Below are 25953 nucleotides of genomic sequence, written 5' to 3' on the forward strand. Positions count from 1 at the left end.
TATGGGATCTGATTAAAGCCTGTACCTCTGGTTGCTGAGCAAATGTGCTCTGCTGCAGCTCCTCTCTTGCTTACAGTGTTGAAGCTGTCAGGGTTTCAACAGGAATTTAATCTTCAGTCTCAGGTTCACAAGTACTGGCGTTTCTCTACATCCTGCTCCCACCAGTCCATTCGAATTCAGTGCTACCCCTTGTCAGACCAGGAAGGGAGAAGGACTTTGCTGTTTCCAGCGTGACCCTACACTGTAAGGACATTAGTGCTAAAAGTTTTCCCTTGCCCTTGTAGCAGGCCAGTAGGCAATGAGGCTGTTTGATGTCCATCACACCTAACCCTGGCCATGGCTCTGTGATTCTACAGAAAGGGTTTCACCAGTGCTTTTCTCCACCTGAGGTGCTGGCAGAAAACAAGGGCAGCCGAGGGGAGCAGCATCTTGGCTCACTCGCCATCCTGCTCAGATGGCAGCCTGGCCTGCAGTGGGTCCCGTGGCTCAACATGGCAGTGCTGGCCCAGGCAGGCACTAGCTCATTGCCTTGGTGGCTGGAGGATCACTTACCACCAGAGAAGAAGAGATGAAAGGGAATGGGGGTACAAGCTATCTTTTATTAATGCTATCGGGTTGCATATCTTTCCAGCATTGTAAGACTGGGACAGGGCTTGAGGCAATTGATGAAAGAGAAGACAGAGCCCTTGGGGAAACATGAGAGGACTAGGAGGAGGAGTCCCAGGGGTATCACTGGGAGCATTTGAATGCTACCTCAAAACTATCAGAGGCTGGAAGTAGCTAACAGTGCAAGGGAATGGAAAGGGAGAAGAAATCAGATGAAAAGCTTGGGGAGGCAACTGAGAAGGGACAGAAGAAGATAGATAGTCAACTTGTTATTACAGAGTTGGTAGAATAAAAGCACATTTTCCTTGTGTTCTTGTTCACTAATAATTTTATGACAGTGATTTGCCCATATGTTTTTCCTATCATTTGAAGTGTTGCTGGATGAAAGCTTAATTATACAGAGTCCCTACTGCAGTGCTAACATAAGCAGACTCCATTGTTATGAAGAAGACATGCAAGAGTTTCTAGGTTTAGGTATGGGACTTAAATTTAGAAGCATCCTAAACATTTCTGTAAAGTTCAGTGAAAAATGATGCATGTTCTATGTGTTTATTGTAACTGTTCTTTAACAGTCTGTAACAGGGATAAAGTTACTGGTTAAATTCTTTCTTTCACATGAGATGGTCCAAGATAGAAAAATTCAAGAAGGGCATCCTTCCACAAGGGTCTCTCACAGCAGCTGAGTGCTTTGGCAAACAGATTTTTCCAAGGATCTGAGGCATGCTGTGTGTCTCATCTGGTTTTGTGACAATCATGTTTTTGATCATATGTGAAGACATATAAGAATGTTATTCTGACATTTCCCAATTATGCAAAGCTATAAGCATTTGAAGTCAAATCCAGTGAGGCTTACTTTGCCAGCTTCAGAGATGCATAGACTCCTATATGATAAATGTTTTGTTTTTGGGTTTGGTTTTGTTTTTTAATTTCTTATGAGGATCAGAGTAACCAGGAGCCTGATTTTTCTGATACAACTAGCAGCAGTTCTGTAACAAGTCCACACGAACCTGACTGCTCAAACTCTGAGAGTCAGCCTCCTCATCCTTTCCATTTTTGGTGATAAATTTTTGGAGAGTTAGATGATCAAGTCCTTCAGTATTCCCAGGAACCAAACTTTCATGTTATTCTCATCATCAAATGGTGACTGAAAAAAAGTGGAGGAGAGCTTGCTGGCATCCAAGAGATGCCCAAATTTCACCAACTACATGAACACGGCCGCATTCACAGACTAATAAATTTCTCACGGCAGTGGAGCAGTAAAGGCTTGTACTCATTCTGCATTTACATTTCACACTGTTTATCCCAATACTTCGTTGGTGATACTGTTAGAAAGATTAAATTTTCAAAAGCCAAGGTAGCTGTTTTCAGGTGGGGTGAACTCCCAGTTTTTTTGCAGTGATGTCAAAGTCAGTGCTGAACAAGCATCTTTAATACTCAGTATGGCAAAAAAAACACATGATAAAATTCAGTCAGTTAGTCCAAATCCTTAAAATCATGTAGTGTGAGTGTCATTCATGTTGTTAGCTAAAAGAGCAAATGTTTAAGAGTAACTTGTTGGGCCCTTCTGAACTCATGCCAACTCCATTTCTTGCAATAAGCCAGATCTCCCTCCTGATTTAACTGTTGCTAAGATCCAGGGCAGCAATAAAGAAATGAACCTGACAGGAGTGAGCAATTTTATTTTAGTTTGCCAGTGTATGTACTAGTATTGCATCACCACAGGGAGGTTTTGGACAGATGGATGGGTGGATGGATAAGCTCCCAGACAATAGGCTGCTTAGAATCTAATTGCATCATTTTGGCATCGATCATCCAAGTAGAACAGTGTGTCTAACAGTAGCAATTGTGTGTATTACAAAATATAATAGACAAAGTCTTAATATCCTGTAGCAAACAGGATTTACGTTCTGCTCCAAGTTTTCTAAATCCTATGAAATGCTGATGTGGTAACCTCAATGTTATTCTGTGGTTGCTTTACTTAAATGAAAAATCAGTATCTCATGAATATAGTGATAAACATAAGTAATAAACTTAGCTTACAAGACCTTTCGTTATTCTTTGTATCATTTGATCTATTCTCTTTTGTCCCTCTATTCTCATTTTTCAGTATCACAAAGCCTCTCCATCACAGATTTGAAACTTGCAACGAATAGGTGGATTTCCCATGGGGAGGTGGAGTATCTGAGAGCACAGAAAAGCAGAGGAAGGTTCACAAAGATCTTGGAAACTCTAAAGTAGTTAATTGTATTGCCATTTTAAGGCAGGCTTTAAAAAAAGCACACGCACAGCTTGGCTCAAATCCCAGCAGTTTCCATTGGGACTTCTACTTTAAAGGTATTTACAGACAGAATTTTCAAAACCATTTAAGTTGTAAACTTTTGGAGTTCGGACTTATCAGTGCATTGAGATGACTAGCTGGTATAAAATTGCTTTTTGCAATTTTAAAAGGTGGTTTTTGCCTCATGTGGTGTACAGGTCAGAGTTAATTTGGAACAGGGCAAAGAGCAAGATCACAGCCTTAAATTTCTGAAGAGCAGACTGCTATGAGCAGGGAGCTGCCTCAGAGATTCCTGTGGGAGATAGTCCTGTGGAGCAGGGGATCCAGGAGAACTGCTTGGTTGTTCACGGATCACCTCCTGCAAGCCCCAAAAGAGTCCATCCCAACATGCAGAAAGTCAAGCAGTGATGGTAGAAGGCCTGCATGAGTGGACAAGATGCTCCTGAATAACATAAAAAGAAAGCATACAGGAGGTGACAGAAGGGTTGGGTCAGCTAGGAAGAAATCTAGAGACACTGTCTCAGTGCGTAGGGATGGATCTGGGAAAGCGAAAACCCATCTGGAGGGAGATGTGAAGGGCAACAAGAAGAACTTGTACAGGTATATCAATAGCAAAAGGAAGACGGGAAAATGTGAGTCTGGTAAAACTGGCCTTGAGGAATGTCATGCCCTGGGTCCAGGAGGAAAATTAAAAACAAAGAAGATGCACCCTTGGTGGTGGAAGGTCAGGTTGAGAAATGGACTTAAATGGACTGGACAGAAACAAGTCCCTGGAACCTGATGAGCTGTACCTGTGAGAACTGACGAAACTGGCCTATGCCACTGCAAGGCCAATCTAGATCACTAAAATGTTGTTGCAACTGATGGAGGTTCATGAGGACTGAAAAAAAAACAAATGTCAAGTGGTACAAAACACAGCTGGGAACCAGTCACTGGCATACACTAGGACAGTGGGGCAAATACTATTTAATGTCTTCATTAGTTATCTGGATAATAAGACAAAGCACACTCTCAACAAATTTCCAGACGGTATAAAACTAGAAGAAGGGGTTGATAGACCAGATGCTTATGCTGCCAAATGAAGGGACCTAAACAAAGCTCTGGAGAAATGAGCTCAGAAGAACCTCATCAGGTTCAACAAAGGGACGTGCTAATAATTCCTTCCTCTCTGAGAAGAATAACCTCGTGCCCCAGTACAGGCTGGGGCCATCCAGCTGGAAAGCTGCTTTGCAGGAAAGGACCGTGGGGTGGATGACAAGTTGAATGTAAATCACAGATGTGCCCCTGCAGCAAAGACCTACCTAATAGAAGAAGGTAAGGAATAAAGAGACACTCTTCTTACCGGCATCCAGGTGAAGGAAAAGAGGTGATGGATACAAACCAAAAAGGAGAAATTCTGTTTAAAGAGTGTGAAAAAGTTTCCTTCTAAGGGTGGTCAGGCACTGAAGCAGGTTGCTCAAAGAAGTTTTGGAGTCTCTGTGCCTGAAGTTACTCAAAACCTGACTGGACGTGGTTCTTAGCAACCCGTTCTGTCGACCCTGCTCTGAGCAGAGTATTGGTCTAGATGTCTTCCAGATGAGCCTTCTACCCTCAGAAGTTCTGTGTTCTTGAAGTAGTATGCAGAAAAAGTGGATTTAAAGAATAGTCAGGAGTGGACTGCCCTGGAAAGTTAAAGGCACACACAGTCTTCATCACCATCCCTGGAGACAGCATTAGGAACTTTTCCCATAAAACAGTATGTAGCATATAAATCATACTGCAGTGTTTCAAGGTACAGGAGCTGAGGTCTGATGCTCTCCCAGCAATGCATAACCTGGAGCTTTGTGAGTTAGTGTGGTCAGAGGCACAAAGGACAAATGATTAACGACCAGTCCTTTTGCTAAGTGCAGTAAAGAGGCCAGCTGCTTTCACTCATCTTCAGATTTGGCAGAACACATCAGAAATGGAGATTTTGATATATGCAGTTAAGTTGTATAAGGTGGTACACTCATACCATCCTGGAACGGAATCAGCCAAAGTCAGTGAAGCTCAGTAGGGATCACACCAAGAGCTTGTGGAAAAGGTCACTAAAGCTTAACGAAGAGACTGAGAACAGAGTTCGGATTAAAATCAGATCAGGATGTAAATAACCAACGTCAGACCATATTTTCATTGGATATTCACTCTGGAACTAATGCAGGAATTACTGGGTGTATTTCCTGCACTAAGTTGCATAAGAGACAGAATGGACAGTCATTGCAGCTTCATTTGTCCTAAGGTTCATGAGGCACTTGCTGGACTGTGCTGAGCAGTAGAAAGCCCTCTTCCTTGCCCTATGGAAATTTCCAGCGCATTTGAAAGAAAGCAGTAATTTTGCACTCAGTCCTTGCAAGCCACCTTAAGCAGTTGGCAGGGCAGTTTTATTACTCTGGTAGAAGCCGTAGCCTGGTTAAACATTCCACTGAAATAGGATAGCTCTGTAACGCGGGCAGCCCGTTCCGAGATGCCTAACCCAGCTATCCCCTCTGGGTATCAGAACAGCCCTGGAAGCCCTCAGGAGTGCTTGTGGTGCCTTGTGGGGAGTAGACCCCCCAGTAGCATTTGGGTGGGCCCCTGCAGTCTATGCTTTCCAAACTTCAGCCTGGTCTCAGTCTTTGCATGTCTATGGGTTTGTTCTCTCTGGGGTATGGAGCAGCCTCCCAGTCCCCATTTTCCTTGTGGTTTTTGTGAAGTGTGTGGCACAGGCTGGTTCGACACTAGGAGCAGGACATGACATGGGATTTAGTATAGGAGGAGAAGGAATGGTATTTCAGAGACTCTTTTTCAGATTTCTTGTGTTGCTGTGTAGGAGCTCTTTCAAGAGACTGTACACAACTGTGATTCCTCCCCATAGCAACCCCTGTTGTGTAAATAAAACTATGGAGAAATAAGTGTCTGTGCCCTCAGGGAGGGCTGGCAGTGTGCTTTCTGCACAAGAGGTATACAGGATTCACCATAATACATGAAATCATTATTCCATCTTGCATGCTTGGCTAGCAGTCGGTATTTGGCGATTCAGAGGAAAGAGGACAGCGTTACTGGTGGCTCTTCTGCTACATAGGGGTGGTAGTGGTGGGTTCAGGGGCATAGACAAATCCTTCACAAACAGAGATGGAGCCTGGCACTTAAGGCCAAATGAAGCTTTGGAATTGGATGTTGTCAGTGTTGTTAGCATTGATGAGAAATTTCAGATATCCCTGACAACTGTCCTGAAATTCCAGTTGCTTTTTTTACTGCTGTTTTAATCAACACTCGATCATATGTAAACCTAAACCAGGAGCTGGGGTTTTGAGGTTTGGGTCAGAATCAAGGAAGTAAGCTTGCCCACAAGGATTGTATCCAAGTTCCAGAGATTTTTGGAGTAGTTCTAGAGCCTCATCTAAAACCTGTTAACAAAAGGAGTTCAGCTGATTCAAAATTCACGCACCAAGTAGTCTCTAATCCAGTGTACCTAGAAGTCAATACCAAAACTTACCTCAACCTCTGCTCTATCAGTTCCTCTTTATTTAGATGACTTGTTTTCTGTTAATTTGAGAATGAAATTAGGCATTATTGCAGAAAAAAAAAGTCTTGAGTCTTGTTCTGTGCTATGTTTCTGAATCTTCTAACCGTATTCTTGCTTTTTCTGTAGAATTGTTCACGTTTTGCCTGATGGGATGCTTCCTATTCTGCTTATGTTTCAGCACTGGGAGCTGAGCTCTCCTGCTATGGGTGGCTGTGTGGGGCCTGGAGTATCTTTGAGGCCTGGTGGCCCAGTCTCAGTGCTGTAATGGTCATAACAGGCTTTTCCAAACAGTCTTGTGAGAAATATTTTGTCCTCTGCGTTGGCTGTGTTCCTGGGTCCCCTTATTGTTACAGGCTCTTCCCACTCCCATAAGCTAGAGGTACGGTTCTCTCCCTTTCCTCCACATGAAATGGTGTCTAGTTTGAATATATGGTCCTATTTCTCTAAGTTTGATGTTCATCAGTATACCTGCTTTTGTTTCCTACTTAGCATAGCTGCCCCATAAATGTTATATCCACACTGTCCCACACTGAGAGGTCCCTCTGTCATCAGAGCTTTGTTTGGTGTTAGGGCAGGGTGTCCCATGCAGAGCACTGTGAAGACCAGTCATTCAGATACCCTCAAGGGTGTAGGCAAATAAAAATAAGCAAATTATAATTTAAGAATTTCTGGAATGGCCATCAGGAAGGCCACTTTAGCTCACTTCCTTGTCCTAAGGTCATGTCAGCCCTACCTGCAACATTCCTGGTGGATGTTTGTCCAGCTTGTTCCTTATCTTTAGTCCTCTTTTCCTTTACTCTCATCCCTTGCCTTAGAGGTGACTGCCTCCAGTCGCTTCTAAATTAGTTTGTGTAGGACAATAGTTCTGTAGCAGTGCTCACAGAGATCACAGAAGTAACACACTTGAGTGGAATTGAGTAACTGTCTTCAAGGTGAATCAGGAAGAAAACGGCTACAGCAATTTTGAACAAAATGACAAATATAAATGGCAACAGAGAAATAAATATGTATATAATTTCATGGAAGTAGTGCACAAAACATTTTCTACAGCATGAGGTTTCATAGATCTTGACTGGAAATCAAGCTGTATTTGGGAATGCAGCATCTACATGGAAACAACAATCTGTTGAGTCACTAGGAAAGTTCTCAGCCGGGATAGAAAAAGTCATGGGTTAGCTATATACCCTAAAAAAATTAAGGTTGACTTAAAGGATTCCTGCATAGTTGACATCCAGCTTTGCATTCTAGGCAGGTCCTCTATAAAAAAAAACCTTGGAAGGCCCTCTGAGAGGTTTTAATGCACTGAGATGTTTGGATCAGCTAGGTAAAATGTACTTAAAGCTTTCTGAAAGCTGTAGGAATTACTCTGTTGAACTTTCCTGGGCACAGCCATGCTGTGAAAAGAAAAACAGATGGCAAAAATGGCTAAGTGTAGACTTGCCATTTTCTTTATTTTTGCAGGTACCTCCCCATACTCAGGAGAGGAAATCCTCATACATATGTTGCTTCTTCTTCATTGCATTTATTCAGACACTTAGAATATCAAAATACCAAATCCATTGATGGCTGAAAGCGCTCAGAAATGTGCTTCTTTTTGCAAGAAGTTCTTACTGCTGCAAATGACAGTGCTGCACACGTGCCTAAAAGTAGGCAGAAAGCCTCCCAGTTCTGTCTCCGCGTGCCGTGAATATGATTTGCCTCACTGAGTTGGTAATATGTGGAGGCAAACACTAGCTTTAATTAACTTGCCACCACAGTAGAACCAGCCTTTGTTGCCGCTTGTGTTTCTAGTCTTTATGGGCATGGCTTCACCAGAGCCTGCAGATGAAGGGGAGAGTGACAGGATTTGCACTTGCGCTAATTGTAACCAGGTGGAACATCTGCTTTTCATGCCAGTCTCCCTGAGGGCCAGAGAGGGATTTTTTAAATTATTGTTTTTGTAAAAGAAGACAGACTGTATGCAGAGCTGCAGAGTGTGAGTCAGCAGTTGAGGATGTGGTCACTGAGAGCAAGTTGGTAGAAACCCATGTAGGTGTTCCAGGATTAAAGGTATTCTTGTTTCAAAATGGAGTCCACATAGCATAAAATTAGTTTGATCTTAAAAGCAGGAATAAGGATAAAACCTTAGACTTATATGAAAATGCCTGATTTTATGCCCTTCTGTGAGCCTTCTTGTTTTCACAAGCACTGCCAACTACTGTTGCTCAAACTAAGCAAACATCTTGATCTCCATCAGTAACCAGTTTTGAAGCAAATCCTACATTTTAAAAACAATGCCTGGCGAAAGCTCGTCTCAGGAAGTACAGTACTGTGATATGAATTACTCAAATACCCTTAATCTCGGTATGCCTGGGAGCCGCTCCTTTTAACACAGGCTGCAGCTACTTTGAGAAATCAGCGGTACATGAACAATGTAAAAAGTGAAAGTCTGTTGACTTTTGACAGCATTATCTGACAAGGAGGTCGATACGAAGTCAGCCTGTGCAGCAGGCGTCTCGGGGTGCAGCAGGACAGCTGCCACGTGCCTAGAGCTTGCCAGCAGTTTATGATTTTAACTGCTCCACTATTATGGACATAACGTTGATAACAAATTTTTATTATCTGGAAGTGTGTTTTATGTGGTTAAGATGACCCGTAGATTAGTGCCACAAAGAAGCAGAATAGAAAGTGCTTCACCCCTTTGCTGTAGGGATTAGCAATGGCAGAAACATTCTATTGTATGTTCCTAACATCAGCAGTAGATGCTGTTCTTCTCAGGCCTCGTTCAGGCGTATTTCACCTCCTTTCCCTGAAGTTCCAAGTAGCCTCGATCTCTCTCCCCTGATCTAATCCTTCCTGATTGCTTAGTGCAATTTTGCAGAGGCAGAAGAGAGGAGGGTGAGGAGAGATTCATTGCCCGATCAAAGAGGTGAAGATGGGCTGGAGGGGAGTCCTTCCACTGCTCAGTGCTGCTGGCTGTGTCACCTGGGGATTACAGCTGTGCAGACAAAGCTGTGCCTCCACAGCCAGGCTCGTCTGTCTACTGGCTATGGCTGTCCCGTGGACTGGAAGGAGCTGGCTCCTGACCCTCCTCTGCCTTCAGCATGGCAGTGAGAGAAGCAATGGTCAGTAGTTCATTCTAACTAGAGTCACGGAATCACAGAATGCCCCAAGTTGGAAGGGACTCATAAACATCATTGAGTCCAACTCCTAGCTCCACACAGGATCACCCAAAAATCAGACCTTGTGTCTGAAAAGCAGTGTCCAGACACTCCTTGAGCTCCAGCACTTGGGGCCGTGCCCAGTGTCCTGTGCAGCCCGTTCCATGCCCACCGCCCTGTGGTGCAGACCTGTCCCCAGCCCCCAGCTGCCCTCCCCTGACACAGCTCCATGCCGTTCCCTCGGGCCCTGTCGCTGTCACACAGAGCAGAGCTCAGCGCTGCCCCTCCGCTCCCTGTGAGGAGCTGCAGCCGCCATCAGGCCTCCCCTCAGCTCCTCTGCTCTGCGCTGAGCAAACCCAGGGCTCTCAGCCATCCCTTGCATGCCTTGCCCTCCAGACCCAGCCGCTGATGATCAGTTCCTTACTTACTGTAGGAAATGCTCTTCCTATACCTAGAGGGCAACAGCATCAACCTGGCAGGTGAGGCTGGAGATGAGGCTGCACGAGTTCGCTGGGTGATTACAGCTGCTCATTTCCTCTTTTGTTCCTGTGGGCAGCACTCTGCCCTTTCCTCAGCCAGCCCTTCTGTACTTACTATTCTGCGTCATGTTTCCAGAAAACTCACGGACAGTAAAACTATGTGCCTCCACAGAGCACTGATGAAAAAAGGAGTAATTCCTGTCTGCAAAAGCTGTCTCTAACTTGTGATTTATACCTGAAAAAAGTCAGTGATTGTATCTGCAGAATGCTGTGCTAACCAGAAATGGGAAGGTTTGCCCAGCTCCCTCTGGAACAACTGGTTTCATAACTTCTTGAATTCTTTTAACTCCAGGAGTGCTGTTCTGATCGTGATCTGAGGGCAAGGAGATCATTGCCTATGGCTTTGGCTGACTTAAATAAGTAACCAGAGAGAATCTCTCGTCCTGGCTCTACATTTGAGTGATAGTTTTTCCTTTAGTAGTTTCCCTGACCTGATCTTCACTTACCCTTGTGGCCGAAAGCCATTGGTAGTGTTTTTTGTTGTTTTTTTTTTAACTTTATCCTTGCCCAATGTTTTTAGGAAGTCATTTTGCACCTCATCTTTATGCTTTGTATCCTTGGTGCTGTGGTATGCGCACATGCGTGCAGTAGGCCAGGAGGCTGACACTGCTTCCCTGGAGCGTGACACAATATGACACAATATTGCCTTGGCCAGGTGCCTGGCTCCACTGCATGTACCCTGGCATCCTGCAACTGATCAACGGAGAGCGTCAGGGACTTCCCCCTTGCACGGCTTTCAGATACAATCAAGGAGTGATTGAAACAGCAGGCACTTCCATCAGAAGAGGGGTGGCCAGAAGGGTCAAGGAGGTGATTGTCCCCCTCTACTCTGCTCTTGTGAGGCCCCATCTGGAGTACTGTGTCCAGGTCTGGAGCCCCCAGTACAAGAAAGACAGGGAGCTGTTGGAGAGGGTCCAGAGGAGAGCCACAAAGATGATCAGGGGACTGGAGCATTTCCCTTACAAAAACAGGCTGAGGGAGCTGGGCTTGTTCAGCCTGGAGAAGAAAAGGCTGCGCGGTGACCTCATTGCGGCCTTTCAATACCTAGAGGGACCCCACAGTCAGGAGGGGAATCAAGTCTTTGAAAGGGTAGATAACTGCAGGACAAGGGGAAATGGTTTTAAGTTGAGGGAGGGAAGATTTAGGTTGGATATCAGGGGGAAGTTTACAGAGAGAGTGGTGAGGTGCTGGAACAGGCTGCCCAGGGAGGTTGTGGATGCCCCATCTCTGGAGGTGTTCAAGGCCAGATTGGATAGGGTCCTGGGCAGCCTGGTCTAGTATTAAATGGAGAGGTTGGTGGCCCTGCCTGTGGCAGGGGGGTTGGAGATTCATGGTCCTTGAGGTTCCTTCCAACCTAGGCCATTCTGTGATTCTGTGATTCTCCACTGAATGGGGCTGGGGGTATAGCTGCAGCTGGATAGACCTAATCTGTGAACAGAGCAGCTATGGTCATGCTCCTGCCCGAGGCTGGTAGCTCCCAGGATGCTTTGATCTATTATCTCTGGCTGTGACTTTCTGCTGTTTTTAAATTTTTAGTTGTTCTCCTTTTTTGAGACAGGCTTCAAGTGCATTGTTCTAGCAGAGTCATTGCTGTTTGTTGACATCTCCCCATCACCCTTTGCAATTCCTGCAGATTCCTTTCTGACTTTTAGCCTAAGCACAGGAAAAGACACAGCTGAGAAGAGGTCCTTGGGACCCAATCCAGAGCAAGAAACACCTTCACATTATTTTCTCTTGTTACATCTCTGCTACCCCGTAACTTCTGACCACATAGCAGGCTGCCAGCATCTTCCCGTGGCATTACAGCAAATTACCTGCTCTGGCTTTGCATTACTCCTTAGCCAAGGTCTTACACATTGTATGATGACCACTGGCAGGTTTATGAGCAGTAACTTCTTGGGAAAGAAAACTTCAGTGGGAGACTGGGTTGCCAGTAGCGAGCTTGCATGGCCTGGCAGAAAGTCATGTGCCAGCCTTTCCAATGGGGTGATCTCTTGGTGAACCCACTGCCCTGTGTCTTTTGTGGCTGTGGGGATGTTTATGCCAGGGAGGGGCAGCAGGTGGTAGGGGTCCAGCCGCCTCTTCTGGCAAGCTGTATCAGAGTGACAGGGTTGCTTTTCTGGGAGGCTTGTGGTGTGAAATAATAGCTTTGGAAAACAACAGCATGGTTCAGGAAGTGATGGGAGCTAAATGCACAGAACAGAGAAAAGCAGGATCTGGCTGGTGCATCTGTCTGGCAGACAAACCACTGCTGAGCCCAGCCCAACCTCTTCAACTATCTACCTGGATTCCAGAAAAGCTCTTCCTAAGCTTCTGATTCTTGCCTTGACATTTTTTTTGCTTTTTCCCATCCTACCCAGAACCGATTTTGTAGAGGTAGTGGAGCTAAACCATCAAAGCTAATAGTCCTAGCGTTCCCTCCTATTAATACCTGAGTGTTTTGCTGAAGTAAAATCCTGACTACTGCTTTCTTCCAGACAGAGAATCATAGAATCGTTTGAGTCGGTAGAGACCCTTAAAGGCCATCTGGCCCAACCCCCCCTGCAGTGAACAGTGACACCCACATGTAGATCAGGTTGCTCAGAGCCCCGTACAGCCTGACCTTGAGTGTCTCCAGGGACGGGGCATCCACCAGCTCTCTGGGCAGCCTGTGCCAGTGCCTCATTACTCTTATCATAAAAAAGTTTTCCCATATACCCAATCTAAATTTTCCCTCTTTTGGTTTCTTGTTGACTTTAAACAGCCATCAAGAAGGTGCTCCAGAAGCTGGGCTTCAGTGCAGTGCTCATAAAGGGCTCAAGGATGGGCTGAACCTGTTACAGACCACATAGACCATCCTTCTCTACTGCTCCCAAGACAAAGCAGTGAATGTAGTCACTCTGCTGTAGAACACTCTGCTTTCTGGCTCATGGGAAGATACTTGCAAGGCAATGTCTTGAACCTTGTGCTGGGGAGAAGGCTATCTCAGTGCCTTCAAGCAGCAGTTGTCATCAGCAGGTCTTCTGGTTGAAGGATACTGAAGGGAGCTCAGTCTCTTTTGCTGACTTCTTTAGCTACCTCTCTCCTCCTAGCAAGGAAAGTCAGGTTATTCTCCAGGGATGCCTCGTGGCAATCCCCAGGGAAAAGATGATCTTTCAAAGAACTGCAGCACTACAAACTTTCTCTAAAGAGAGTGTTCATCTTATTATTTTCTGAAATTCATTTCCTACCATATCAGTAAATTTGTTTGACCAAGTACAAATTACTCAGCAAGGAAATTGCTACCTCCAGATTAATTTCTAGCTGTTTTTCTCATCTCTGTTTGGCTGATATAAGTGTTAGCTAAATATTTGTACAATTCAGAATTTCCTTCTTCTCTTCTCTTTTCTAAGGGTCAGAGAAATGTCAGCTGTTGGCACTTGGATAGCCAGGTTTCTGTGCTTGATCTGACGTGGGCTCCATGCCAGTTGTGCATAGGAGCTTGAGCACAGACAAGGCCAGGAGCAACTGCCATGGACCAGCCCAAAAGTCAGGCTGTGTTGGCCAGTGTCCTCCTTCCAGCAAGCTCTCTCCCCTGAAAAAAAATGTGCTTCTCTCTCCCAGTAGAAATGAACCTTCAAAGCAGTGAGCACTGAATTTCATGCCAACTGCAAAGACTGTTCCAGCCCTGTTGCAAGTGGACCTTATATTCAACTGCAGGACATTCAGAGACAGTGGTTTCTGCCTCATCACTCTGAGTGAGGTGGAAGCTCTCACATGTTATTTTTTGAGGGGGCACTGGAAATTCTTCCTCTTTCCCATGACAGTCAATCTCTGAAGTATGAGATTTGTTTAGCTTCATTAATCAGTAGATTACTCACCCAGAATGTCTGACTGAAAAACCTTATGCAGAAGATCAAAAACCCATAACTTCAGATCAGAATCTGGTTATGGTAAGACCTAGATCAGACATTTGTGGCTGAACAGCATCTAACAGGATCTGAATCAAAACCACACACCTAAGTCAATACTTGTGTTGAGAGAGCAGGATGCCCAAGTTATTTCCAAGCCTTACCTCTACAGTTACATCTCTGACAGCTTACTTTCACATTTCCCACAGTCATTGCACTTGCTTTTCAGTAATTGTGCCATTTTTTCCCTACATAACGGGGGGCAGGATCAATACCCTTGCTTTTTAATTGTCTCAGACAGACACAGATCTGGGAGCAGAACACAGATTTGGGAGCAAGTTGCAAGGATTTTATTTGTAGATTCAATAGCAGGCCAGGAGCTTAGCGCAGAGCTTAGCACAGTTGGAAACAACATCTGTCAAAGGGTTATTTGTGACTTGCAGGTCCTGAAATTGTTTTGGGTTTGCCTTGGTCTCAACAGATTTGATCTCAACCATGTCGTTTATAAATGCCTCCTCCAAAACAGACTGATGGGGCATGCTCCCCTACTGAAGCCACAACACACCTCCCATGCTGGTTGGGTGGGCACAGTGAAGATGGGTATGTCAACGCTGAAACTGCAGAGGTTCCTCAGCAGTGGAATGTGCTGCTCCTTCAGACCACATCCCTGCTACTATTGTTGCATAGCAGCACAGAGGACACAAATCTTTCATCTCAGTACTCAGACTTGCTATACTTCACCTGATAGCAAAACCAGATTCTGTCTCAAGTTGATTGTGGGGAGGACGTGTCAAATACAGCTGATCTGAACCGGGAAGCTGGCTTAAACAGGGACATCCTTAACTGTGTCACTGCTAGTACTTAATGCATTGCAGTCAGATGTCCCATCAGGTGTGGTCTTTGCAGTCATTCGGTATTGCACTCAGGAAAAGATTAAAAGCTTTTATTGTACAAATAGGTGCATAATCAGAATAATATTCTTTTGATGATTGAACTAATTAGGAATCTGTTTATCATCATATGCTATTTTTTCTGGGCTCACTGATTTAAAAAATTAGTCTTTAGTTTGACTAATGGGATTATCTGAAGGATCTACAAAGAAGTTCTCAGTTCTATGATGATTAATGAAATCTTCGAAATGTGTTTTAGAACAATGACGAAACTTTAGTGTAACAAATTAGTGAGGAAAGATATAGAGTAAGAAAGGGCAATTTCTCTTTCTCTCCTTGTCTGCCAGCTCCAAGTCACATAAACGACTCCTGGTCTCTGCTGGAGTGTTCCAGAGTGTTGGAGGTCTCTCAGACCTGCAAGGGACAAGTTTATTCTGGTAAATGCTGCAGCTTCTTTTTTTAGCCTGTACTCTGACATCCCTTTCTGTTGCCTCTGTGCAGGATATGAAAGCTGGAGGGAACTGGCTAAGGTTCTGGCAGACCCAAATGTTCCAGGTGGAGACCTAAGCCTCCCGTTTTCCTATTCCCAGAAGATGGCACATCAGGTGAGGACACTTTGAATAACTTCTAAATATTTGTGAGAGCAAATTTTCCTTTCAGATGTTGGTACCAAGAGACAGCTCTCTCTTCGTGCAGAAAAGAGCGCATGCCACAGAGCAAAATCTGAGCTGACTCACAGCAGTGTTAGCATACAATGACTCCACTGTAGTCAGTTGAGTTATTTTAGATGTACTCAGTTGTGGCGTTGGTGTGAAGAAGGCTGTGTATGTGGCACAGGAAGCACTGAATGAGATGGAAGCAGAAATGAAAGGTCATAAAAGAGGTTATAGTGCTCCACTGAAGTACAGCTTGTTTTTATTGCCTGAAGGAAGTGCTGGAATAACTGTTGCTTGGACCTTTTGAAACAAGAACGGGCAAAAAAACCCAAGGGATAATGACCTAAGTTTTAGCTCTGTGCTAGCAGCCATTATAAAGTGCTGGTATCTCTTCCTCTCAGTGGCTCACTATGGAAATCTGCTGTCAAGAAAACCAAGGAGAATTTCCAACCCCACTATGCCTCCAATGGCCAGCCTCCCCTTTGAAGAAGTTATGGGAAGTTGCTCTTTTTGTCATATGTTCTTGCAACAAGACTTGAACCTTCTTGTGGAGGTGTCAATGCCTGGCTGCTTATCAGGTCACTTTGATTTTCTTCTACTTGTATTTCAGAACCAAGAGCATCAAAGAAGTGGGAGGAATAAATCAAATTATGCAGCTGTGAACAACCCTGTCCCATGGATGCCAGAGGTTGGTGCCTTTCTCCAACATTCTGCATGAGGAAGCCATAGGTAGAGACCTTTGAGATTGGAAGGGAATAGGAAAGGACCCTTTGCCTGGAAATGCGTTTGTTTCGTTCGCTATCATCCCCTCCTGTTTAATGACACTTACAGACCCAAGTAATCATCTGGAAAGACAGAAGTGTCCAGATTTCTGATAATCTGGCATCTTCCCCAGCCACGGAGGCACCGTGCACCTTCCATAATTCCCTGAGCGGGCAGCTTGCTGTCCTCGAAAGGTGAGGTTTATTCAGGGCCAAGTATTCAGCAAGTAAATACTTGACTGTGGCACGCAATGGTGTCATGCTATGCTCATGTTCTGGCATTTGCTTGTTACCCAATCCCTGCACACTGTACATAGAGGTCTCTTCACTTCACTGAAACTTCTGATGAATGGAGACCTTCTCTGGTGACCCTTGAAGGCTGGGGCAAACATTCTCTTTGTTTTCTTCGTGCTTCATTTGTTCTTTCCTCCCCTGTCCCCTTATCTCATCATTCCTCTTCAGATAAGGGAGAAATGCAGCCTACTGATAATCAGAGAGACACCAGCCAGGGGGCATTTGGTGATTGGAGACTGGCACCAATTAGAAGGGGCTGCCTCCCAGATGAATGACATGTTAAGTCTCATCAGGACGAAAGCTGCTGCTGTGCACAGACTGGATGCAGTGAATTTGCTGCTTCTTCCTCATCCTGTGACATTCCCACAGTTTCTTGGAGGCTTTGTCTGTTGTCTCTGTTTTCCACCACTCAGTGATTTTTCAAAAATGTGTTACATGGTCAGCATGCATCAGTAAGATTCAGGGATGACCTTCTGGAAAAGAGCTCTGAGGAGAAGGACCTAGGTGTCCTGGGGGACAACAGATTGACTGTGAGTTAACTGTGTGCCTTTGCAGTTCTGCTGCAAGAAGGCTTTTGAGTCCCAGGACATAAAGGTGGGGGAGTGGGTTTGGTTGGCCTTGCCACACTCCCACCCTGGATTCACCAATGCCATCTGCATGGGAAGGAGAGGGATCTGCAGGCACAGCTCTGTGTGGAGATGCCTGTTCCCTGTGTAATCACCAGCTGAAATTTTCCCTGGCCTGGGGATTAGGTTTTCCTGTAACTTTGCCCGAATTAATTACCTGAGGTCTATGATCCCATTGTGTCCTCCTGGCTGCATCTCTAAGCACTTAATTGAAGCCTGATTCTTAGGGTGAGAGCAGGTGGTTTGCCTCCCACAGGTCATGGAGCTGAGCTTCGTTTGAACAGAGGTATATTCCTGACAAAAATGAATAATTAACAGGTGTGCAGGGTGTACTGCAGCCAGCATGGCCAAACAATGGGTCTCAATTTTCCTCTTTTGGTATCAGGAGATGAAATAGGTGGTTTGAATCTTCAGCTTTGGATATTGTAGTGAGAAAGTGAATAATGTGGGAAATCTCTAAAAATGTTATATTTGCATGTAGGGGAAAGCAGAATTCAAGAGATCTCTTGCTGACTCATCTCGAGGGACCCCAACTGATGCCAGTGCATCAGAGCTTGCAGCAAGTCCAGCTAATGCTGCTGAATGTCCCCTGCCCAAACTGGCCCAGGCAAGATGAGGGACTGTGGCAGCTCTGTGGAGACAGATGAGGTTTATGAACTCAGCCCTGGGAGTTTCAGTTTGCAGCACAATGTTGCCTTTCTTCTCTGGCTCAGACTTGCCCTCTCTGTGCCACATCTATCCTCCCTGGCGCTGCACATTCCCAGAATTGCACACCTCTGATATGCCGAGGCTGGCCAGGCTTAAATTAGGAAAGCCCTCTCTTCTCTGTCCTGCTCCAGTGCCTCTGCTGCTGTTTTTCCCTTCTTCCCTAGGGCTCCTGGCTGCAGAGGAATTGCTTGTTGTGTGGGGCAACTCCGCTGGGCAGTCTTGACAAGATGGGTTTTGGGCTAGGAAGAAAGCTTATAGTATCATAGAATTGTAGAGTCAGAACGTTTTGAGTTAGAAGGGACCCTTAAAGGTGATCTAGTCCAACTGCGCTGCAATGAACAGGGATATCTACAGCTAGATCTGTGTATGTCTTCTGAGGAAAGGCTGGTAATCCAAAATTCCTACTAGAAGAAATTGGAAATACCAGTGTCTCTTAATACAACCCCAGGGCTCCAAACTGCTGTTCATTCTGCAGGAGGGCTCAGCAGCAGAGCCAGCAGCCCAGCATCACAAAGCTGCTGTGTCAGCCCCAGCTCTCATATCCCCACACCTAGTACACTTCAGCTGTCCCTTCCCTTCTGCAACAGTGTTTGCTGTGCGACCACAATACTGTGCTCCAGAGGACATCAGCTCTTGGGGACATGCCCATGATGCACACACACTGTGATGACGGTGCCCTCAGTGCATGACATGTGGCTCATGTGGATCACAGTTGAGTTCTTGAAGTGCCACTGTGTCATTGGGAAGGAGATGATCACCTGGGAGGTGGGGCTGGGAAGGAGGAACCCAAGGGTCAGAAAGAGCCTCTGTGGTGGTGTTACATAGCACAGACCACATAATACCAGCTCCTGTTTATGGCCTAGACTGTTGGCTTCTATTCCTGGTTCTGGCCAAGTCAATCTATCCAAAATATCCAAAGCAGATGTTCTTAAGGGGAGAAGAAAAACTTAAGTTGTTACTTACTAGATCCTAGCTTTTCAGACCTCTTGAAAACCAGGGCCAGGTAGATCCAAACTGGGAAGACAAATTTAGAAAGTCCATCAATGTTTCTCAGGAGCACTTGTGCGTGAATTGTGAATGATGGTGCCATTTATTGCTGCAATCTGGAACAAAAGCCCTAGGCAGATTATTTTCTGCATGTTCAGAGGAAACCCAAATAGCAAGCAGAAGAATTTCTCAGCTGCCTCAATGGACAGCCATAAGTTGAGCTGGAGGGACAGAGATGATAGGGTTTCAAAACAGCTGCTGCACCAATGACTCTTGGGGACCTAAAATTAAAGCCTAGCTCAGTTTTCACTCCCAGAGCTGCTTTGGGCAGCCAGCACATATCTGTCAATAACATTCTTCTTTTTCCCTTCAGAGGAAGCAGAAAGTAGGCTGCTGTAGCAAAAGAGAAAATCTATTGCCTTAGAAAAGGCTCTGAAGCTACATACAAGAAATGCTTGTTATTTACCAGTTAATTATTTCTGATTGCTGTGAGCACAGGAAAGTAACGTGATCATATTAGTTCCTCTAGAAACTCCTCTCTGGTGGCTTTGTAAAGACTTTGGAAGTTGGGGGTGCTGGCCTAGAATTCTGAGGGCCCATCTCCGACTGTCGGCAGAGCACTGAGTTCAGTAATGGCTGCCTTCATTTTAAGTAAGTTGCCCTCTGCCTAATGCTGTCAGAACTCTGCAGTAAAGCATTGGTCCAGTTTTCCTCTGCAAATAACAAATCTGGCCACTCTTTGGGGAGTTCCCTAATACAGATCGGCTTTGGTGTTTGAGCTGCCCCCTGCCAAAGGCAACTTGGCTCTCTTGCAATTCTGAGCACTGAGAGCACCTCCTGGGGTCTGCCTTTGCCAGGAAGGAGTGCAGCCACAGCCTGCCCACAGTGTGGGAGTGTTGTGCCACATGTGATAGAGATCTGAGGCTGCTATCTGAAGTATACACATGGTTTTCTCAGATGGAAAACAGCGTCACTTCTGGACAGCAAGGGACAGACTGCCAGAAGACTTGGTTCCTAACTAGCTGTCAGCACAGCTTCTTCACCTCAGTTCATGTTCCACAAGAGAAGTAATTGCCTTTGTTTGATTTGGCTGAGAAAACAGTGTAAGACCCTTGGATGTGAACTGGGTGCATGGGACTGCCCAGCGTGAGGTTCCAACTCAGTGTTTGTCACACGTGCAGTGATTGATTTATGTTGTAGCTCCCTGCAGAGCCCCAGGTTTCTTTTGGCTGCAGCCATTGCCCTGGGCCCTCTGTAATTCCTTCTGGGGAATTGCATCTGCTTTGTCTCATTGCTTTCCTTTTGCCCGATGGGCAGAGTCTGGGCTGAGGGATATCAGCAGAGGGGGGAGAGACGATAATGAGGGTCCATGGGGACATTCAGACATCAGGAAAGCCCTGGCAGTTTCAGGGAGAGTGGGCTGACAAGAGACCACTTGAGAACTGCAGCAGTTGTGAATGTGTTTTGCCTGGCAGCAGAGATGATTGTCACGTGCATGACTAAAGCCCACAGCTCACAAGGAGCATTACTACATAAGCTGGTGCTGGGCCAAGTCCACTCCACGTCCTTCCTTCAAGCCCTGATTTATTACAAAACAAAACCCCAACTTGCTATCTTGGGAGAAATAACTCCATGAAATGGTTTCTCTGCCAGAAGTGCTCAGGGTGGCTAGGCCCTGCTCCACCACGTTGTTTCTGCCCGGCTTAAGACTTCCCCATTCAAAACTAGGAGTTTGCTGCCATCTGTAGACATGTGGGTGCAGCTGAGGCATTTTCAGCCTCTGCTCACCCAACCTCAGCTGGGTTCCATAGCTCCTTATATAGGCAAGACAGCTGTAGAAAACCTCCCCAGTCCCAAAGCAACCTATTTCTTTCTTCAGTGTTTCCCCATCTAAGGTTGCCTGTACAGTGTCCAGCTTATTTATTCTCTGCTTTTGGATGCCAACTCTGCGACGAAGGCTTCAGCATCCAACAGCAATGTTGCACGCAGAGAGCTTGGGCTGTCTGGGAGGCAGCCAACTCTTCCTTTCTGGATTGTTATGACAAAAGAAAGTCTATTCTTCGAGGAACAGGCTTTCCTCACCAGCTTACCTGAGCCCCACCTGGCAGGCAGGGTTTTAGGAGATCTGCCAACTCCCCTCCTCAGGGTGTCCCCTCTTCTGTGTGTCAGGAAAATGGCTCTGAAATGAAAAATACCTTTTTGGAGAGGGTCCTGCCCTTGCAGTTTCACTGTTAGCTGATGCCACACCACAGCACATCCCAGGTCTCATGGTACCAGTCTCTGATTTAACACATTTGTGACAAGGCAAAATTAGTGACTCCTAGCCATTTAGCTGAGCTCTCCTGAGCATTATCATAGCTCCCTGATGCTGTTCAGATGACACCTGACCCAGTCTCAATGCTCAGTTGGTTAGATGTTACTGCTGCAGCAGCATCTTCCTTCTCTCTCACAAGCTCTGCAGTACTGGGGGCCATGGCTGAGGTTGGAATACAGGGAAGAACACAGCAATTCATGGTCCCTCTTTTCTGTCCCCCAGTTCCGGGGCCAGGCCAATATGCATGTGTTTGAGGACTGGTGTGGCAGCTCCACTGACGAGCTCAGAAGAAACCTTCACTTTCCCCTCTACCCCCACGTGAGTAAAACCCCAACAATGTCTGTCCCACTGTTCCCGTCTTTGCTCCCTTTGCATCTTATCTCCACTCCTTTCCATCACCACTTCTTTCTTCCCACTCCTGAGAGATCAGGAAGCTTTCACAAGGGTACAATGAACCTCTGGGAGGAAGCTCATTTTGCCCTTGCTGGCCTGCCAGAGCTTGGGCACAGCATGAAGGAGCCCTGTGTTTCCCCCCAAAGTGCCCACCAAATGTCACATCCCATTCCCACCATCACCAACATCCCCCATGCAGCCCTCCCTTCTGAGCAGCCCTTGTTCCAGTTCCTCTCACAGCTCTCCTGCTCCTTCCCACTGCTTCCATCACACACCATGCCACATCTGCACAAAACAAATGTCATACTTCCCTCTGTCCACCCATTGCAAGATTTTTGCAAACTGCTCCTCACCTCTTGTTCCTATCCACATAATTTTATTTTTTTTATCTTTCACTTCAGACAAGAACAGTGCTGAAGAAACTAGCCGTGTCTCCAAAATGGACCAACTATGGTCTCCGGATATTTGGCTACCTGCATCCTTTCACTGATGGTAAGGGCTTGTGGGTTCTGGGGCTGCTCGCATCCCTTCTTAGCCCGAGTGCACAGCCCCTCACGTAAGCAGTCCAGCTGGCTGTGTCCGTAGAATGGATAAAGCACATCTGCCTCTGTTGTAGGGTAGAAAGAAGAAGCACAGAAGAAAACAATTGGAAGTGGTGGTTAAAAAACAATGCTGTCATGGATGCATTGCCCCATGACGTGCATGTGGGCATGAGTAACTCCACCCCTCGCACATTGTTAGTGTTCCTGCTGCTTCTTAGGTTCATGAATGCTGTCTGACACCAGCTGACATCTGCATCACCCAGCTACGTGCTTCTGTCCAGAACAGCCCACTAACATGCACCCATCCCTGGCCCTCAGCTGCCATCTCTGTGACCCTGACTGGAACAGTCAGACTCAAACACCTCTGTCTCCTTTCATGGCTCCACATGCATATTCCTTCATCCGAACATAATTTCTCACACAAAATGTTTATTCTGAGAGCAAAAACCAGGGAGACATGACACAGACTTCTTAGGTTTCCAGATTAGGTGTCAGGTGAAGTCAGTGTAGGATGAATAGGGAACCAGCTGTAAGTGACGTTTTGTTTTCAATCACTGCAGAATTTGAGAATTCAGAGAGGTTGAAAGGTTAATATCCAAAGGATTAATCTGGTATCGCCAGCAAAGAAGGCAAAGACAGCATTTTAGAGGAGCAGACTCCATTCTGTGTACGAGTCCTCACCCCAGAACCATACTTACTGCCGCCATCTCTTGACAGGAGAGTTTCAGTTTGCCATTGCTGCAGATGACAATGCTGAGTTCTGGTTGAGTTCAGATGAAAAGACCTCTGGTCTCCAGCTGCTGGCCAGTGTGGGCAAGGTACAGTGCATTCTGCATGGATTCTTCCATAAAAGCTGGGATGTTTCTGTGGGGATGGATACCCTCCTGTCTTCCATGCTTTTCTGGCCTAGCCAAGTTTCTTTTCCATCTCAACTACAGGCACCACCACCACCACAGATGCCAGACAAGTATGACACAACATACCTTAAGCCAGATACATATCAGCACTGCAGCTGGCAGCCCCAGTTTCATGGTTAAGGAATTTAAATCTGTCCAGAGTCACACCAGGATGAGCAGCTCAAATTTCTTTCTTCATTGCTCCAGCACAGTAACCAGGGAAACATTTCATCTTAACTGCAGCATCTTCTGTCTCTTCTCAGACAGGGAAGGAGTGGACAGCACCGGGGGAGTTTGGAAAATTTTGGAGCCAGCAGTCAAAGGTAGTGAGGTGAGTGAGCAGAGTCTCTCACTTCCAGCCACTTCTGTGCATGGCCAGGAAATGACAGGAAAAATGAAATAAAACTTGTTCTGAAGAATTTAACAGTATAGAGATAGAAACTACTATGGGGTCTGCTAAAGCTCAAGTGACACTTCTGCATCTGTGCCAGTTGCTTTACAAGCTTGCAGCAGAAATGCAGTGCTGATTTTTTCTTCCCGGGAGGAGAGTCATCAGCAAATCCAGACTCCTCTTTATGAGCTGTACTCCAAACTTCCTGCCTTGGAACTGCCTGGGTTTCCCAGAGGCCAAAACCTGGCAGACAGGGCTGAAAGAGATTTGTTCAGAATTATCTGAGAAGGGTCTGAAGTGCTCCAGAAGCACCAGGGAAGCCACCTAACTAGCTGCCAGCATCTGAGTTTTCTTGGCAATCCCAGTCCTACTCACCCTGAGAATTAGGTTCTTTCATGGATGTGGTTCCTCTCCATTCACTGTCTGCTGGCAAGCTAAGAAGAAACATTCCTTAATGCTGTTGGTGACAGACATGTTGTTTTTCACAGGTTGTCAGCTGCAGGCAGGTACTACTTTGAGGTGCTGCACAAGCAGGATGACAAAGGGACAGACCATGTGGAAGTAGCAGTGAGTCTATGCAAATGGCTATGCTGTACACTATATGCAAGTGGAATGTGTTATGTACAATATATGTGTTTCTTGGATCTTGGATCTTGGGAATTAAGTTTATAATTATTTCCCTCCCTTCCCAGGCCCCCTATCCTCTTTGTATGAGGTGAACATACCAAATCCCTTCCAGAGTCCTTCCTACTTCTATGTGGGACAATCCTGGCTATTTTAGGACCATTTTGCTTGGGACAGTTCTGCTTTCTGGTCTTTGTTGCTTCTCTTTATCCTTTCCTGCTTTTAGTGAATCCAGGGGAATTTCAGTTTATTCCTAGTCTTTTGCTGCTAGGTAGACTATTGTAGTAAGGAGAAGAAAGCTGTGGGTCCATCTAGTGAAAAAACGCCACCTTGTATCTGTTCCTTTTGTTCAGGTTTGGTTAAATGCATAACGACATGGTTTTAATGCATTTCTCTGTTCCAGTGGAAACTGAATGACCCAGATGCCAAGTTCAAAATCATTGACTCCCAATACCTCTCCCTTTTTGCTAGTAAGTATATTCACCACAAGTTTTCTTGAGCCCCTCCCCATTCTTCCAGAACTTATTATCAGTGTTTTGCTGTGAATCACAGTCTATCCAGGGAAATAGTTTGTGTACAGATCATTACAAGAAAGAAATGGAGACAGGTCAGGAGAGAGATCTCTAAACAGGTGTGTGTGACTCATTGTTAAATACAGGAGAACTGGAATTAGGATTAAATGATAGAGAAATGATAGGGAAGAGAGTCTGTAAGAATGAGGGAAACTGATACGCGAGAGTATCATGGGATGAAAGTTGCTTGTGCAGAGAGCTAAGGAAGAATATAGGAGCCTATAACATGGGGATGATGGGGATGTGCTGGCCACTGGAGCATCTCCAGCAGATTTCTCTCAGGATGCTGGACACAGTTGAATACATCCAGAGGTATCAGGCATTGCTGCTTTCTTCAGTGCTTCCCTCAAGTCTCTTCAGGTTGGTTCCAGGTTGCAGCTAACATGTCAGCCCAGTCCTCCTGTTTTGCAAATGCTTTTCAGCACATCACATGGTGCCTTTATCAGTTAAGGATCTCCTTAGTCCTGCCTTTGCTTGTCTACCTTTGTCAGTATCATTTTCGACTGCCAACATTCCTCCTTTCTGTACCTATTGCTGGTACCTTCCAACATCTCTGGTATTTTTTCTGTGCTAACACTTTTGCCTATGGAAGACTCTATGCTGTAATCTAGACATCTGTTTACAGTGTCTTGGATTACAACCTGCTGTTGCATTTTCTGAAACTTGCCGTTTGGCCAGGACAAAGCATTCAGTCAAATCTTTCTTTCTCCTTCTGTTTTTTTCTGCCTATTACTTGCCTGTAGAAGAAATGGCTTGCAGCTCAGAAGATCCCTTCATGGCTGGCGCAGTGCTGCGGTCTCCCATACAGTGTTCCTCTCTTCCACCTTAGCATGTGGCTGTATCATACATTATCCCATCCTTCTGAGGTTTCTGTGTTGTTCAGTACCCAGAAGTTGCTAACAGTAACCCCAGTGCCCTTGGCAGCATGCTATTTATTAATTATTTATGATACTTGTTTATTACATTTGCAGATATTAACTCAGTTCTGCTCACTTTAGAGTCAGAACCATGGAGACATGAAATCTGGCAGCAGCACTCAAGAAAAGGCATAACCAATAGTCAATCTTGAGTTTGTGCTTCCCACTGTTCCTGGCTTACCATGGGTTTCCATTACCCTGCTGGAACACCATCCTCCTAGGGCATTGAAGGCCTCACCCCAAGTTCTTGCTCATTTTCCAGCACAGGGGAAACCTCCATTTCTCAGCTTTCTCCTCCTATTCAACATTATCTATCTACTTATAAAAGAAATTTAATGGTGATTATTCAAATGTGTCCAGTAATTTCTGCCAGGCTGGGGTGTCTGCAGCACACCACTGCTGGTGTGTCCTCTCACAAAGTCATTTC

At 45.6% G+C, this 25953-nt stretch overlaps 1 protein-coding gene across 1 annotated transcript in view; it reads left to right on the top strand.

Annotated features, from left to right (window-relative positions):
• B4GALNT3 (beta-1,4-N-acetyl-galactosaminyltransferase 3) overlaps nucleotides 1–25953 on the top strand; it is a 60996-nt gene that overhangs the window by 21003 nt on the left and 14040 nt on the right. The window contains exons 2-9 of the mRNA XM_031589860.2: nucleotides 15347–15450; nucleotides 16112–16189; nucleotides 21414–21509; nucleotides 21986–22076; nucleotides 22844–22944; nucleotides 23286–23353; nucleotides 23902–23980; nucleotides 24441–24507. Of these exons, the coding sequence (XP_031445720.2) occupies nucleotides 15347–15450; nucleotides 16112–16189; nucleotides 21414–21509; nucleotides 21986–22076; nucleotides 22844–22944; nucleotides 23286–23353; nucleotides 23902–23980; nucleotides 24441–24507 (684 nt within the window). The remainder of the gene's footprint in view (nucleotides 1–15346; nucleotides 15451–16111; nucleotides 16190–21413; nucleotides 21510–21985; nucleotides 22077–22843; nucleotides 22945–23285; nucleotides 23354–23901; nucleotides 23981–24440; nucleotides 24508–25953) is intronic.

The sequence above is a fragment of the Phasianus colchicus genome, chromosome 1, assembly GCF_987193195.1.
Source record: "Phasianus colchicus chromosome 1, bPhaCol1.hap1.1, whole genome shotgun sequence".
Classification (NCBI taxonomy): Eukaryota; Metazoa; Chordata; class Aves; order Galliformes; family Phasianidae; genus Phasianus; species Phasianus colchicus.